Source organism: Mesoplodon bidens, assembly GCF_964165515.1.
Source record: "Mesoplodon bidens genome assembly, chromosome: 14".
NCBI classification, from domain to species: domain Eukaryota; kingdom Metazoa; phylum Chordata; class Mammalia; order Artiodactyla; family Ziphiidae; genus Mesoplodon; species Mesoplodon bidens.
The window spans coordinates 53,214,178-53,231,108 of NC_138170.1; the positions used below are offsets into that span (position 1 = coordinate 53,214,178).

A 16,931-nucleotide genomic window follows, 5' to 3' on the forward strand; every position below is an offset into this window, starting at 1 on the left:
TATAGAAATAAATCACTAAGATTTTTACTCCAGAATACCTTATTTTACATTATGTATCAAAAATTATTCATTCTTAAGTTTTCCTTTCCTCACTATGTTTTATACATCATGCCCTCCTTTTAGATTCCTTTTTGGTTTTGTTGGAGTCCCCAATTTCTCTTTCAGAAACTGGCTATACATGGTAAAATTTGGGTCCTTGCTTTTCCATCTCTGTTTTGCTCCTGAATGCTAGTTTGAATGGATATAGGATTCTTTGTTTAGAATCAAGTTTCCATTACAACTTTGAAGGTAAAGTTCTAATGTGTTTTAGTATCCAGTTGAGAAGTCTGATGACAGTCCAATTTTCAGTCCTTTTCTCAGGCAATCTATTTTCGAGTTTGGTTTCTTTCTGTATATTTTTAGGTTTTCTCTTTATTAGTCTGTTCTTTTCTAGAACTCGTTTTTTGTTATCTGTTGGAATTTCTAGATTTATTCTCCACATATCAAAAATTTTCTCTTTATACTGTTAACTTCTTTGCCTTTTTTTTTCCCCATTTCCCTTGGAATATCAATGTCTTTTGTTACATGCAATGCAAATGAAAAGCCCTTTTTTATTGCTATAAATTTACTATGGTGTTTCATATTTTGATTGTGTATTAAAATATAATCATGTTGTGTTTAAAAAAAAACTTCTTTGTCTTTTTACAGTACACTTTGGGATAAACCCTTGAGTATTAGAACTTCTATTTTATTGTTTATTTTGACAATATTTTTGTATTTCTAAGATCTAATCACTTCTTTAAAAGAGTGTCAAGGGCTATATAAAACAATAGTCTATCAGGGAGGGAGCAGTTTTACTAATAATGAAGTCTTATGTTATATTTTCTTCGCTTTCTACAATGTTTTGTTAGGAATGGTGTCTCCCTTTCATGGTCTTAATTTTTCTCAAATGTACTGTGATTTTTGGTGATTCATTTACTTTTGTATTTGATACTCCTTGTTTGCCTGTCTTCAGTTGCCTGCCTCTACTAACTGTGAGAAGCCAAGTTGGAGGTAGGTCTGGTTTGTCTTTGGGGTTGTAGGGGTTCTTTTCCTGTTTAATGGTGACCAGCTACCTAGGGTCCTACCCTCCTTTTAAGGCCTCTGTGAACTGAGGAGTAAAAACTCTTACTTTGGAGATCATTCCTCAGTGAATCATCCCAGGGAATTAGGTTTTCTTCTCCGTTTCTTTCTTCGACTGTGCTTGTAGAAGTTTAACACTATTTCAAGCTTTGCTCTACTCATTCAACACGAGTATGATCACCAAACAGGCCCTGAGTTTTTTCCTCAGGCAAATTCTGGGGCAGCCAGTTGCAGCGGTGGAGGAACATTCCTGCAGTGCTCTCACCTGTACCTGTCAGTGCTGTTTTCTCCTGTGTATTTTAGATTATGGTTTCTATGCTCTTGTTTCTTTGTAATCTTAATTTTACTTTCTATCTTCTAGAAAGTACCTAAATTCTCGCCTTGTTCTAGAGCTATTATGGAGGTGTTTTATTAAAATGGCATTGCCTGGGACTTTCGGTTATTTGATTATGATTTAGCATCCCTCCAAGCACTACTCATGATCATTTTAACGACTTGACTAATCTGACCATTATTTTAATATGCATTTACATTTTTCCATCTTTGCTGCTGTACTTTTTTATGTAGGATTTCTTACATATTGGATTCAGATTGGCCTATGGGAATATTTTGGACATTTGGACGTACTGAAAATCAGTAAGTGCACTTAATCCAAAACACAAATGTTAATCTACAATTTTTGTGTTTCAGGGACCTATGACCATATAAAACAAAGTTATCCCTGGGGTGCTTGGATCAGGGAGATGTGGGAACCAGGAGGGTTTGCCTGAAGTTCCGTATCAGAATAATCTGGGGAGTGTTTTCAAAATACTTAGTAGATGCTATAAAACTTGTATCCTCATGTGATGCCAGTAATTTCTCTCCCCCTTAAGTAGCTTAGATTGTGTTTTCCAGTGAAAACACCTGAAACTCACCTGAAGCCATTTCACATTTTTCTGGTCCAAGGAAATGTGTTTAGCACTTTGCTGGAATTAATGCATTCCTGTTTAAGGAATTTGTTTGCTGAACTTGGCAAAGTTGATCACCATGAGAACAGAAAATAGTATAGGCAAAAGCTGAAGGGTATGCTTTTCCAGAACAGCTACTTTTAGGGATTATTCATGCTTCAGTTTCTGTAGGTAAACAGCTTTGCTCTCAAGAACCTTACCCTAGATTGATTGATTGATCAATCTCCTACTTTCTTTCCTTCCTTCTGAGGGGTGGAATGGAGAAAGGATAGCAGGCTTGCTGAAAGCCCTCCATAAAATGTTCTTAATATTTCATAGCTCAAAGTCATTCCAATGAAGAGTTGTGTATTCTGTATGATACTTCAGATGGTACACTTCTGCACCAGTTTGTATTTTCACAAAAACATGATTTGCAAACTCCTTAAAAATGAAAACTGCAAAAGAAGTCTGTGTGATTGATTTAAAGAGCATCAGTTAAGGCTTTCCACAACTCAAGGTGAGTGTATGTTGTCAGCAACAGAAACTCATTTCCTGTTCTGGAGTTAGCATGCATTGATACTTACATCAACATTCACAGTGTGGTAATCTGAACTGGTGGGTAACCAGGTGTGATTGCCTTCAGAAAAACCAGCATTTGAGCTATTGTCCCACTGCATTGGTGACTTTGAGAGAAGAGTATCCTATGTCAAAAGACCATAAAGGAAAAAAACAGTGATCTGGTTATTAAAAAGAAATGTAATTTGGCCATGATTTACTTCAGAGGTATTTAATTCCCTATATTTCTCAGCTAGTACTCAAATTCATTAGCATTCATAAGGAAAAGGCCTTAATATTCAGAACATAAACCAGTTTTACACTTTCAATTGGAAAATAGTTAACGACATCTTGAGTGTGAATAAACTACTAACTGAACATTGATACATGCTTGGAATCTTTGCTGCTTTTCCTTAAAAATGAGTAACGTAGGATTTCAAAATGTGCCATTTACAAACTCATTATAATGTGATACAGTGATCGGTGAATTCAGGCATGCAGCCATGTACAGGTGAGCCTAAATTGTATCCTTTTTAGCCTGGTTATCGCATGAGTGCACACACAAATTTAGGAGCTTAAATAGAAAAGGTTTCGTTGTGACTAAATATTAGGAAAATTGGATCTCACAATTGAAAGCTAACCATACAAATTATAGCTTCAAGGTCTTTCATCTGCCCAGCAACACAATTGTGAGACCCATAGCCTCAAACAAAAACAAAATTTAAACTTCTCAGGCCTAAGGCTGTCCATTACATTTGTTAGCACAAAGATTCTTCCTTTTATGTTATGGCCAAGTGAGATCTAGCAATACAGACAAGCACTATAATAAATGTTCTTAACTCCATGTTTCAGGTAAAGGGCATTCGAAACTCAAAACATGGCTTCTTAAATTTTGGTGCACCTGAGAATCAGCTGGAAAACATCTTTGAAATGCAGATCCTGGGCTCTACACAAGAAATTCAGTTGTGTGGCTCAGCAAGCAGCATTTTTAACAAGCTCCCCAGTAAAGAAAGCTGAAAAATTCTCACTGCCTAACAGTGAGAAACAAAAGCTAAGTAATCATGATTTTCAGCAACAGAATAGAAATAGTAAATTTTCTGATTTGGCAAAAAATGAGGATTTGGTGTGGTGCATGGTTAAGTTATATTAACTTACAACATCATAGGTTTCATTGAGATTTGTGGCTAAAATATTTCTCATTCCTATTTCTTCCCCGTAGTAAGTTATGGGAGTCCCAGGCAATGTGAACACAAGCATGTTCATGATGTTGACATATTGTTCCCCCAGACGAGAAGTCAGCCGGTCACTGTCTGGTCCGCCAGTCTGAAACGCAGATACTTTATTTTAAGAGCACAGCTCTATACAGAGTTTTCTGAAAGATTTACCCTATTTCACAAAAAGTCCACCAGGCAGAAAAACATGGTTAACCATGGGTACCTTCGTATCAGCAAGCCTGCGTGTGAGTCCTAACCCAGCTCCTTGCTGTACAATTGACCATCTGACTGACTTGGCCATTATGATCAACAAAATGGTTATAACAGCTTACTTCACATTCATATTGCAAATAAGATGAAATTTATGAGGGTACATACTAATATTTTTGCACATTTGGATAAGAGAATATTGACAGGAAAGGAAACAAGTGTTTCCTCCAAGGAGGGAACAGGTGGAGGGGACCGGGGTGAGAGAAAGACTTCTGATCTGTCCCTTTGTGTGTGTGTGACTTTTGAACTATTCAAAAAATTTTTTAAGTTAAAAGGTAAATGAACTTTTACAAAAATATTTACAGTCTAAGAAGAAATTTTGTACAGGACTTTGTATTTTTAAATATATTTCTTTGTTAAATGTTCTGATTATATATTTTAACATCTAGTCCTTATTTAAGAGTTTATTTAAATCACCTAACCTTTCCATTTTACAAATGATGAAACAAGCTCTGAGAAACTGCATCATTTATTCAGGTCAAGGTCATGAGGCAGAACCAGCCTTTGAACTTGAGTCTGAGAATATGAACTTGGTTGTTAGAATTCAGGAAAAAGGGAGCTTGCTTTTTTTATTCTTTAGATTTACTAAAACTGGCTTTACAATTATCTTTTTATAGACCATTGTATTTTTCTATTTTTATGGCCAGAAAATTAGGTCAAACTTTTCCACCGTTTATTCTTTTCATTATCTCAAAAGCATCTGACAAGAAACCTTGTGATTTCTCAAGTCTTCTGAACCTAGATCACTTTTCTTTCTCAGAACTGAAATCAAGATTAGCATTGGACAGAGATCAGGGCCTCTCACAGGCTGAGATCCAGTTGCCTATGAGACTTTGAGTATATGAAAAAACGTGCTACAACATGATACATGATAAAATTTGTATAGAGAGAGAGTACTTCTGGAATGGTGGAGTAAGGACCTCCAAATATCTCTACCATGAAAGCAAGGAGAATGCTGGCAAAAACTGTAAAAATCCACTTTTTCAGGGGTGTTCAAGAAAAACAGCTGGATCTCAGAACAGCAAGCTTTGTATCATTTTAACTGGCCATAATCTCATGCCCCTCCCCTCAGATTCAAGATAGCCTTGAAAACCAACAGAAAATGTAAAAACCAGCAGCCTAGTAGCTACTGGAGGACCAAAATAGGTTTTGAGTTCATCAAAAGCCCCACCTCTAGAGAACTGGCACTGTTCGACCTTTCTAGCAGCTCACTTTTGGTTGGGTTTTTTCTTTATCTGATCTGACTCAAAGCTAACTGTGCAGATTGTCTTATCCCCAAGGCATTTGCCAAAAACAATCAGCAGCAATTGATCAATCATCATACTTCCCTGAGGTGGTGTTACCAACCTGGGCTAAACAGAGACTGACCAAAAACCTTTAAAAAGTTAGGAATAAGATGACCATAAAGGGCTCTGAAAGGCTCTGACATTTTCCTGGAATCTAGAAGCCTACACACATGCACAGGGCTGCACAGGTAGCCAGGGAAGCCCCAAGAATCTAATCTCTCCCCTCTGGCTAACCCTGAAACTCAAGCAGAAAGGAAAGACTAAGGCAGAGCTGTAAGCTGCCTACCAAAGTGTTGAAAGCATGCCCACCCCCGCACACAGCCCCTCAGCAAAGGCTGGGAGACTTACAGGTTCAAGTCATCTAAGGAATCTTAATAATCATTAGCTGACCAAGCAGAGACTTCAGTGGTCGCACACAAGTAACACAGATTTTACAGAATTAATCCAAGAAAGTCACTGAAGAAACAAACACTGGAGAGGGGGGAATATGATATCCAATATTTCTACACTTACTATTTAAAATATCGTGTTGGGGCTTCCCTGGTGGCGCAGTGGTTGGGAGTCTGCCTGCCGATGCAGGGGATACGGGTTCGTGCCCCGGTCTGGGAGGATCCCGCGTGCCGTGGAGCGGCCGGGCCTGTGGGCCATGGCCGCTGGGCCTGTGCGTCCGGAGCCTGTGCTCCACAGCAGTTAGAGGCCCGCATACGGCAAAAAATTCGGTATTCAACAACAACAAAAAAGAATACAAGACATGCAAAGAACCAGGAAAGTATGGCCCATACAGAGGGGGGAAAAGCATCAACAGAAAACTTGGCTGAGGAAACCCAAACATTGGACTTAGTGGACAATGACTTTAAATCAACTATTATACGTGTGTTCAAAAACAATATCTACAGGATTCTTTAAAAGTATGAGAACAATGCCTTATCAAATGGATACTGTCAATAAAGAGAAATTATGAAAAAAGCAAAAATTACAGTTGAAAAAGACAATAAAGGAAGTGAAAAATTCCCTAGACGGGCTGGACAGATTTGAACTGGCCAAGGAATCAGCAAATGAGACAGACCAGTTGAAATTAGTCTCAGAACCAGAAGGAAAAGAATGAAGAATGACAAGAACCTGGTCAGGAGCTGGGATGTGTCTGGCTCACTAAACAATCACAAAATGAAGGAAAGGTGAAGGTCACTTAGAGACAAATGTGCCCCTTGTTTCAGAGGTTTCAGAGGATTATTCAGCAAGCACACCAGCACCCTATGCTGAGCTGGGCATAAGGACTTACCATCCAATTAGGCCATTTTCCCTCGGGCATGTTTTCCATCCAGGATGTGATAACCTCAAACACAGTGTTACCAGAAGAAGTGTCTAGTTCACCGAGGTAACTGTTGAAGGGAAAATCTGCTTCTTGGATAAAAGGCAGACCGTAGTACATCATGGTCTTGGCAATGTTCTCTCCATGGGTTTCAGTCCCCATGAACCTGTAAGAGTTGGCAGTGCAGTGACATCAGGGCCTGTCAGGAGACTGGGAAAGCGCTTTGCAGCTGCTGTGTCTCATGGACAGGATGTTGGGAGGTGAATGCATACTATTAACCGTATTGGCTAGAGCTCACTAGGAAGCAGAATCAAGCCAGATGACCAAGAAATGGCACACTGGGTCACCTGGCAATTTCTCATATTAAACCCAAAGACTAGCTTAATACTAAGCCATGTCTAAAACACGTTTGGATCTCAGTCAATACTGTTCTGTTCTTTAACTCTGAATGAAACTCAGTAACTTGCAGGAAGACTTTATTTAGCAATTCTCATCACTCCACTTAGAATGTACAGTATATGTCTGCATATAAGGTAAGAGGGGTTCCCCCCAAATTCCCCTTGTATTGGAATCCCTATAAAGTCTCACTTTATTATTGGGGTGCACTCTCAGTTGTTGAAAACCAAACACTCTTCAGGGAAGACATATTCGCCTGAAATGACCCACATCAATGCTGGTTTTAGCTGTTTGAGACATTACATTAATGGATAAGATACATAGTATCTGGAGCTCGCGTGTTTCAGTTCCAGTCCCATCTCTGTGGCCACTACCTATGTGACCATTACCTGCATGCTCAGAGTCTCAGTCTCCTCATCTGTAAAATGGGAATAGTGGTCAGAGGACCTACTTTAAGGAGAAGAAATTTCTTGAACTCCTTTTCCACTGATTCTATTGGGTAATCTATGTAAACACAATAAGAGTTAAATTCATTGAGTGTTTATTATGTGCCAGTCATTGTTTTAAGTACTTCACAGACATTATCTCATGTAATCTCACAACAACCTTATGGGGGTGTCATCATCACTTTTTAGTTGTTGAGAAAACTGAGACTTAGGTTAACTAACCTAATAGCTAACAGTTTAGTTGGAACATTTGCATGCTAACAGGTCAAATAATGATAAAAAATAGTAATGGTTAATGACTAACCTTTGGATAATATCTTTTAATTAATCTTCACAAAATTCCTGTGAATAAGTACTGTGGGATTAGCTTCATTTTACAAAAGAGGAAACAAAATCAGCAAAGTTAAGGAACATGAGAGACTATACCAGGCCCTAGCATAACTGAGTTATGATACATTGTAATTATGCGGTTTATTACATCATAACTGAATCTCTTAAGAATGCTTGGTTGTGAGGGATAAAGTGCAGATCACACACTGCGCCCGTGGTTACCTGTATCTCCCAGGCTCCCTGCTGTATTGGTCCATTGTCTGCCGGAAGCTGCGGACAATGTCGTGCATTCCCACCTGTGTGGTGGTGAAGTCATGGTACAGCTCCGAGTAGTGAGTGACTGTGTCCTTTGAAAACAGGACAGCATGGTTACCATCATGTCAAATGTCAAATGCCCATAGCTGGCCTCATGTGAATATGGACTGTCTCTTCAAAGGGCTCAAACCGAGACACACATGCTCAAAGATGGTCCTAGGACTTCTGCTGCTCAAGGGAATTTGTGGATGGAAAAGAACATTAGAAACTGTTATGTTTCATTTCGTGTATAAATTATTAACTATAAATCTAGTAAACAAGTTAAATTTTACCAAACACCTAAACACTGATTACAAATGTATTTAATAAAATCCTCCTAAACATTTTATTGTCCCAAATGCACCAAACGTTTTTAAAGGCAAACAAAACAAATTATCTTAATGATTATAGAGCGTATTATTACATTATCTGCTTACAAAACTATTAATATCATGCATTTAAATTTGTTTCTTTACCATTTCTGTCCTTTATTCTTACCGTTATACTTTTCCAGGGTTTTAGTAATTTTTTGTGATACTCATTCTCTGCCTTCCTAGGGTTACAGTAATCTGGAATCAAAGTAAAAGATTATGTCTAATACAGGCTCAGTTTGTAAGTCCTGGGTTAGGGCGTGGGCAGGCTAGAGAGTCCATGAGTTGCTATCCATTCAGTGGACCCCTTTTTTCTAAGTGATTTTCCCTTGCTAGATCAAGGGAAGTTTTTTGAAATCTTAGATGTCTTCTGGAAATTACATGTTATTTAAGTTTTGCTTGGGTAGCACACAAAACCCATTGTTCTGATCATTTGTCTTGACTGGAAACATATGCCTGTCTTAGGACATATTATAATTAGCAAGGTTATTTTGAGATTTCTTCTCCTCCAAGGATAAGTGCTTCTCTTTGGGACAACTGGCTAATACACAACCTTTTTTCCCTTCATTTTTCCTTTCTACTGGAAATCACGTGCAAAAAAAAAAAGCTTAATCATAAACTTTGGTTCATGACATGGTCTCATAATTAGCCCATGCATGGCCAGCTTCCCTTTGTTACTCAGAACTATCAAACTGGTGACCATATGAATTCAATTTTACTTTCTAAAAAAGGCATCATGCTATATATAATTTTAGATTTTTTTGCCACACGTTATATCACTAAGATTGACCCATATTGCTGTGTTACTATAATTCATTTATTTTGACATTTCATTGTGTAAATGTACAAATCCGTTATTTTGGAATGCATTTTAGGACTACTGTCTACTTGGCCATTGAAAACAGAGTGACTGTAGAGTGGTGGTCAACTAGAGGAGTGAGAGGGGCACGGGACTATTACTCTGTCACGTGTGACGTGGGAGGAAGGTTGAGAACCACTGGTGTGGAAGCACAGAGAGCCCAAATCCTGTAGCAGATACAGGCTTGGGTGGTGATTCTGTTCATCACCTGTCACCCTGATAAATTAATTTCTCTAAGATTTGCTAAATGGGGATCATGAAACCTCACAAGATGTTGAGGGAGTTAAATGGATACAACAAATAGCGTACAATTGACACTCAGCAAGTGTTAGTTCCCTTCCCTTCTACCTATGTGTCCTTTAATGACTACAAAAGCACTTGGGGAATTTAGGCCGCCTCCCCTGAGCTTGAGCGATTGACAAAATCACAGTAAGTTATGGCCTTCGGTGGAGTCCACACTGTCCATGCCCTCCAGAAACCTCGTCTTTGAAGGACTCCTGTAGGGATCACTCAGGAGGAAGCAGTGGAAGGAAATACCTGGTCACGTGCATTTGAAACTCCTCTATTTTCTAAAGAAAATGATTCAAAACACTTCCCTCTGGTAAGTGGTGTCTCAGGCTAAAAAAGACAACACTCTGATGACATTTTCAGAAAAGAAAATATATACATATATAACATTTTTAAATATATAAATATACATTTATGTAAAAATATATTTTTAAAACATATATACGTATATGTTTAAAACTTTACCAGGATTTGGGTCTTATTCACTTGGGCCTCGTCTCTCAGATGCTTTGCTTCTAGAAGAAATTGAACAGCATCGAAGCTAAAGCCATCAACACCCTTTGAGAGCCAAAACTGTATAATTTCCTAAACATGAAGAAGCGAAACACTTGGTTACGTTAACCACACATTGTTGTCATAAGGTTTAATAAAGGCCTTGACTGTTAATGACTTCCATCATGAAACAGTCACCTCCACATATAAAACAAGCACAGCACTCGTATTCTTACCTATTTAGCACCACAGTGTCTGAGCATAATGAACTTTGAATAACTGCATTTATGGGCTCCCATTCTCTCTTATTTGAATTCAGAATGTTACATTTGTAATTGATGCTATGAGCATGTTCCCAAAGTTTAAAGAATCCACTCAAAATGAAAGATGGGACTCAGGAGAAACTGGGAACGTAGCTTATCTGCCCCATGCCCAGTTCCTTCAAGGTCACTCGGAACAGAGAAAATCACCAATTAAGCACCCAATCAAGAAGGGCTCTTCCACCAGACTGGGAGAGTGGAGGGAAAGAACTGCAGCTTTTATTTCTGCTTCCCTTGCCACTGACCCAGCAACTGTTATTTAGTGAACCAGTCGTGGAATGAAAGAATGGGGTATCAAGCCTGAATGAGTCAAACATGGTGTGATACTGTTGGGACACCGAAGAAGTACAGCATGTTCCCTGGCTTCGAGGAATCTACAGAGTAGTTGGGGACACATGAGACATGAGAAGGTTACCTAACACAAGGCAGGACACGGTTCAAAATCATGAGAGGAGATTACTCTGCATGCCTATTGGACCTCCGAGAAGATCAGATTTAATATGGGTGGGCACAGCCAACCAAGGAAAAGCTAGAGCTTGAACTTGGCTGGTGGGATGTGATCAGGAAGTGACTCTAGAAGAACATTCCGGACTGTTTTGGGTACAGCATGAGTCAAGCATGGAGGCAGAGGATGACTTGGCCTGTATTGGGGCGGTTAGGAGGACCAGGTGACCTTGAAAAGCAGAGGGCCTAGTCTCAGCTCCCCTCGCATGCCAACCCCTCCCAGCTGGGCCTACTCCTGCACCCACCAAAAGTCACCCTCCTGCAAAGGGACAGTGGCTCTCCCTGCTCTCCTTTCAGCTCAATCCTTGCTGAAAGGAAGGTCTTATAGGAATGTGTATATCACATTAGAGCAGAACCACCTGTAATTTAAAGCAGTGGAGTGAAGAAGCCAGTTCTCACCTAGTGAGGGTAACAGAGCTATAGACCCCAAATAAGGACTGTTCCCAGAATCGCTTGATTCAAAGGATGTTTCTTGTATCTACAAGAAATGTGCATATGGAGTCTGGAGTGCTGCCATTCAAGGCTCCCCAAAGTTTCTTTTTTTCTTAATATTTATTTGGTTGCACTGGGTCTTAGCTGCCGCAGGTGGGCTCCTTAGTTGTGGCATGTGAACTCTTAGTTGCGGCATGCATGTGGGATCTAGTTCCCTGACCAGGGATCGAACCCAGCCCCCTGCATTGGGAGCGCAGAGCCTTATCCAGTACACCCTCAGGGAAGTCCCAAGGCTCCCAAAGGTTTCTACAGGCTGAACGCAAGGCTGATGTCAGCCTCTTCAAGGTGAGATTTTGAATGGCAAAGCTTGAACAAATTTTTCAAATGTAAGAGCAGGCTCTGCTGCTGACAATCCTCATCTTGAACACAGTTGACCCAAATACCCTTAAGCTGGCCTTACCCAATGGAATTTTTCTTTGGGGCACAAAACCCACAAATTTATTCTTAGCTAGCATCCTTCTTCACAAATTCATTCATTCATTCAATAAGTATTTGGGTTCCAACTAGGGACCAGGCACTTAGCTAATAAGCCTTGGAACTAGAGCCATGAGCAAAATACAACACAACCTAGACACAGTCCTAGGTCTCACGGATTTTTTTAGAATCCTTAGCTGGACAAATATTAATGCAAAAATATTTAAATCACAGACACGATGAAACTTTGAAGGAAAGGAGCTTTGGTTACACAAAGCTTACACAAGGGGGTGAAAGAGCAGGATTTGCCAGGGAGGTCAGCGCAGCAGGATGGCAGGAAGGGAAGGCAGTTGGTTAGAGATTCAGCTGGAGAAGTCACCAGATATGAAGGCGCCTCATTTGTAGAACAGGATCTACAAAATTGCCTCATTTGTAGTGGGCTCTAAGGGCCCACTTAGCGTGAAGCTAACGAAGCTGAAGTTTCAGGACCCTTCACTGCATGGGCTCCTACCCACATTCGTTTTTCATTCTAAGTGAGCACTCATTTTTCTGTACCTAATTTTATACTTTTTTCTTTTTCATTTCAAAAAGTCCCCCAATTCTTACAAGCTTCAGATACCACGCAAACCGGGTCCACCCCCAGGTGGCGCTGTTCTCTACAAGCGGGAACACTGGAAGGGGCTCTAGGTGGGGGTGGGGCACAAATAACTGTAATCCATCCAAGCAGCCTCTGAAAAAATGTGGGAAAACATTAAACACCATGCTGCTGTAAACATTAAGCTTTTGATCACTGATTTCCTAAAATAAAGCTACTCATTTTCTTCATGGGGTCCTCATTCACTTCGGGGATCTCAGCATTGCTAACTATTAACCCAACATTAAAGAATGAGGAACGTGTACCCCAGCGTAGGCATACGGCCCCAGCAGGGATGTTCACTGTAGTCCAGGAAGAGATGTTATCATTGTTTGATGAAACAAAACCGCAAAAGTTGGATGCTTGTTTTTGAGAGTCATTTTAAACGCTGAGGTTTTCACCCAGATAATCCAAAATCTGCTCTTGAAAAAGACTTGCTTCGTGCTATTTATTCTCAACCAGGTGAAAAAAGACAGCTCCAGATTTTAATGGTTAACCCTCTCTTTATGCCAACTAAGCTCCCCCAGGGGCCGGATGCGGAAATGGGCAAAGAGCCTGGTTTCGCCAGGTCTGGGTGACCCACGTAGGGACAACAGGACTCTGGGGACAGTACTCTGTGTTCCCGATTTCTGACTAACTCCCATGACATCACCAGGCACATTTTCATTCTTTTCTCCTTAAACAACTTGCTGCTCTGAGTGAAAAAGGAATCAGTTCAGCATTACACCAAGTCCCCTAACACATGAACCTTCAAGTTGCAAACTTTCAAAGATGCGAACGTGCGTTCGCACGTACGATCACGTAAGTTAGTTCATGCGTCTGGCGTACATTGTCACGTGCAGGCCTCCTCTACATGTGGTTGTGCTTTTGTGTACTTTACTGTACAGTACTGTATAGAGTACAGTAGTACAGTATCCTTACTGGAGATACGGGAAGAGGATGAGAGCTGCTACCCAGACATCACCGGATCGTTTTTTCAAGAGAGTAGATAGAACTGAATCCAGCAAGGAACCAGAGCCTGTGCCATCAACATCAGGCGTGAGTGAAATTGCAGCTTCAGCTCTACCATCTGCCACCCCCTCTCCCTCCTCCAGTCAGTAACTCTTCTTGCCTGTTCACTCCACGCCAGCCTCTGTATGCCAGCTGTTGTACTGTACTGCTGTACTTTTCAAGGTACTGCACTGTAAGATTTAAAATGTTTTCTTTATTTTGTGTTTGTTTTTTATGTATTATTTGTGTGAAAAGTGTTATAAATCTATTCCAGTACAGTATTATATAGCTGATTGTATTAGTTGGGTACCTAGGCTAATTTTGTTGAACTTAACAAATGGGACTTACGAACGTGCTCTCGGAATGGAACTCGTTCGTATGTAGGGGACTTACTGTACTGATATCCAAATCCTCGAAACCTCGAGGCAAACCTTTCCTTTTGAGATGACTGAAGTTACTGGGCCCATTTACCTAAAAAGCCAGGTTTGGAACAGAGAAAAGCTCTGCTCTTACATGTGATGATATATAAGACTTCCTCTTGATAATGACATAAATCCCAGGTCATCCATCTCAAGAAGGAATGAGAAAGCACAGGCTATTTCAGAAGGACACAGAAAACCATATCCTCAGCTTATAAGCAGGGAAAGTAAACCGACCCTACTGCTCTCCAGAAACCTGGGTAAAATTCCTTGTTAACTCTTCCAGAAGTAGGACATAGATCATGGGCTCCAGAATCTGACCCATCTGGGTACCATCCCATCTCCCCCACTGTCCAGCTGCATGAGTTAGCTTATCTGCATAACCTCCATAAACCTTGGTTTCCTCGTCAATAAAATAATACCTGCCTTGCAGGAATTCTGTGAGGATTAGGGGTACTGCTGCCAGAGTCAACTGACGCTTTGGTCTTTATATTACCTGATCTCTCTGCCTTGTCTGACAACACAGACTAACCTTGTTGTCTAGAAATACTCATACGCCTTGGCTCTAGGATACCCCGCTTCTGGTTTGCTACTCCTCTGTCTGCTCAACACTCCTTTAAATATTAATACTCCTTGGGGCTCCATCTTATACCCTCTGTTCATTTTGCTGCACAACAGTATTGACTCATTTATCTATCATTTATTGATTATTTAACAAGTATTAATGCTTATACAAAAGCAACACACTGTCCTAAGTGCTTTGCAAAGGTTAAACCATTTAATCCCCAAACAACCCCACAAGGTATGTACCATTATTATTCCTATTTTACCAGCGGGGGGATTGAGGCACAAGGACATGATGTACCTCGATCAAGGTCACACGGCAATAAGTGGTGTGTCAGAACTGGAACCCTGTGTGGCGCCTTATCCATTTGTTACGTGGCCTTCCTTTACTTTTATTTTTTTAGTTGGAGGACCTGCTACACATGGCCCTCATTCCCACATGACAACAACCCCTACGAGCTAAGTGACAACTGGCCCCCTTGTTCCCCTCAGCTGGCCCAGTTCTCTCACTGATATTACCTACCTGACCTCTGTGGGCATTGTCCACGTGTCAACAAATCCCAAAGTCTTCTCTCCAGACCAGACCTTCCCCTGAGTTCCATGTCATTATATCCGCTGAGCACTTGGATGTCGCTCAGAGAGCTCAAACTCTGCATGACTGAGACCACCCCCCCTCCACCCCGGCTCTTCCCATGTCTCCCATCCCAGGAAGCGGTCCCACCACCCAGCCAGCATTCAAATCTGAAACCTGGGAGTCACACTGGACTCTCTCTAAGGCCTGATGATGCCTCTGCAACCCCACGACCCTCACTGGCCCAAAGCCCCCACCATTCTTTTCTGGTCACTGTACCATCCACCTCCCTGGTCCCTCCACCTTTGAACCTGCCTTACTCAAGCCCCTTCTCCACAACCAGGTTGATTTTTCCAAATGCAAATCAAAAATTACTTCCCTGCCCAAGACCTTTTAAACCCAAATCCTACCGTGGCCTCTTATGACCTGGTTCCTACCCTCCTCTCTCATCTCGTCCTGTCAACCCCCACCCCACCCCCGGACAACATGTCTCCATATTGGACAACTCCCAGCACCTTCACTGTGCCGTGACCCTGCTTCCTCTCTGCTGGGAACACTCCCACCTGTGTCTCTTCGCTTGGCTCATTCTTACTCATCCTCTAGGTAACACTGCTTCCTCTGTAAAGTGTACCCTAGTCTCTCCCACTCTGTGTCCAGGTTAGGTGCCTGCCCTGCATTCTCCTACTTCCCACTGTCAGGACCACTCAGCACACTTTACTGTAATTTCCTGTTTGTCTACCTCCCCCTCCAGAATATAATATAATATTATAGCCTGTGATGGCCACAACATGGGCCCATATTATCAACCACCGTACCCTGGCAAATGGCCAATACACAACACATACTGTTAAATGAGGGAATGATTTAGAATGAAGTGCATGGCATACAGAACATGCAGTGATTAGCATCAAGCACAGAGCTGGTTTATAAAGCAGGTAATGAGTGAATTTTATTTTGAATTGAGCTGCTTCTCTCCAGCACTACCATGCTTAATAGGGCAGAGCAGAGCCAACATTTATGCTCTGATTCCATCTTAAGCCAGGAGGGCATCTTGGTTCCCAGTCCCCAGCTGCCATGAACATACTACTTCCCTACTCCAGGGCTTAGCCTTCCCATGTGGTGGTTTCAGGGTCACACTGAGCTCCAGACATGGGGCCAGGCCATCGGAGTTTCTTCCCTGCTCTACAGCTCATCCACTGGTCACTTCACCTCTCTGGGCCTCAGTTTCCTCATTTGTCAAATAAGGGATTTGGAGGGCAAGTAAAAACCAAAGTGATCAGAAAAGTATAAAATGCTAGACAGGGGCTTCCCTGGTGGCACAGTGGTTGAGAGTCCGCCTGCCGATGCAGGGGACACGGGTTCGTGCCCCGGTCCGGGAAGATCCCACATGCCGCGGAATGGCTGGGCCCGGGAGCCATGGCCGCTGAGCCTGCGCGTCCGGAGCCTGTGCTCCGCAACGGGAGAGGCCACAGCAGTGAGAGGCCTGCGGACCGCAAAAAAAAAAAAAAAAAAAAAAAAGCTAGACAAATATAAGCTCCCACCTCCTCTGAGGAAACCTCCTGACTTCTCCAGCTGAAAATGCTCTAGCCCTGAGAGATTCGGGGCAGAGCCAAGTCCCAAACGGCCAGTGTAAGGGGGTGACTAAGAGGAGAGAAGGGTGCTCCGTGCTGTGCCAGCCTCCCACTGTGCAGATAAGCTGAAATCGGATGGGAGCCCAGCGGAAGAAGGCTCAGACTCTGTGAGTACAAGCTGGTCTGCAAGCAGGGCTCGTTCCAAATGCCTCCCCACCACAGACTCGCAGCGTTGCAAATTATTAACCTGCTTAACTCTGCTGCGGAGATAAGTGCTGCTGGGGGGAAGGAGGGTGTCGGAAGCCCCTTCATGTG

At 41.7% G+C, this 16,931-nt stretch overlaps 1 protein-coding gene across 1 annotated transcript in view; it reads right to left on the bottom strand.

Moving 5' to 3' along the window:
- Window positions 1–16,931, bottom strand: part of SLC3A1 (solute carrier family 3 member 1) — a gene marked incomplete at its 3' end in the record, with an annotated part of 45,212 nt that overhangs the window by 3,802 nt on the left and 24,479 nt on the right. Inside the window, exons 7-11 of the mRNA XM_081254964.1 lie at window positions 10,111–10,230; window positions 8,056–8,180; window positions 6,632–6,827; window positions 3,738–3,905; window positions 2,612–2,728 (exon numbers count right to left, since the gene is read on the bottom strand). Coding sequence (XP_081111090.1) covers window positions 2,612–2,728; window positions 3,738–3,905; window positions 6,632–6,827; window positions 8,056–8,180; window positions 10,111–10,230 — 726 coding nt within the window. The remainder of the gene's footprint in view (window positions 1–2,611; window positions 2,729–3,737; window positions 3,906–6,631; window positions 6,828–8,055; window positions 8,181–10,110; window positions 10,231–16,931) is intronic.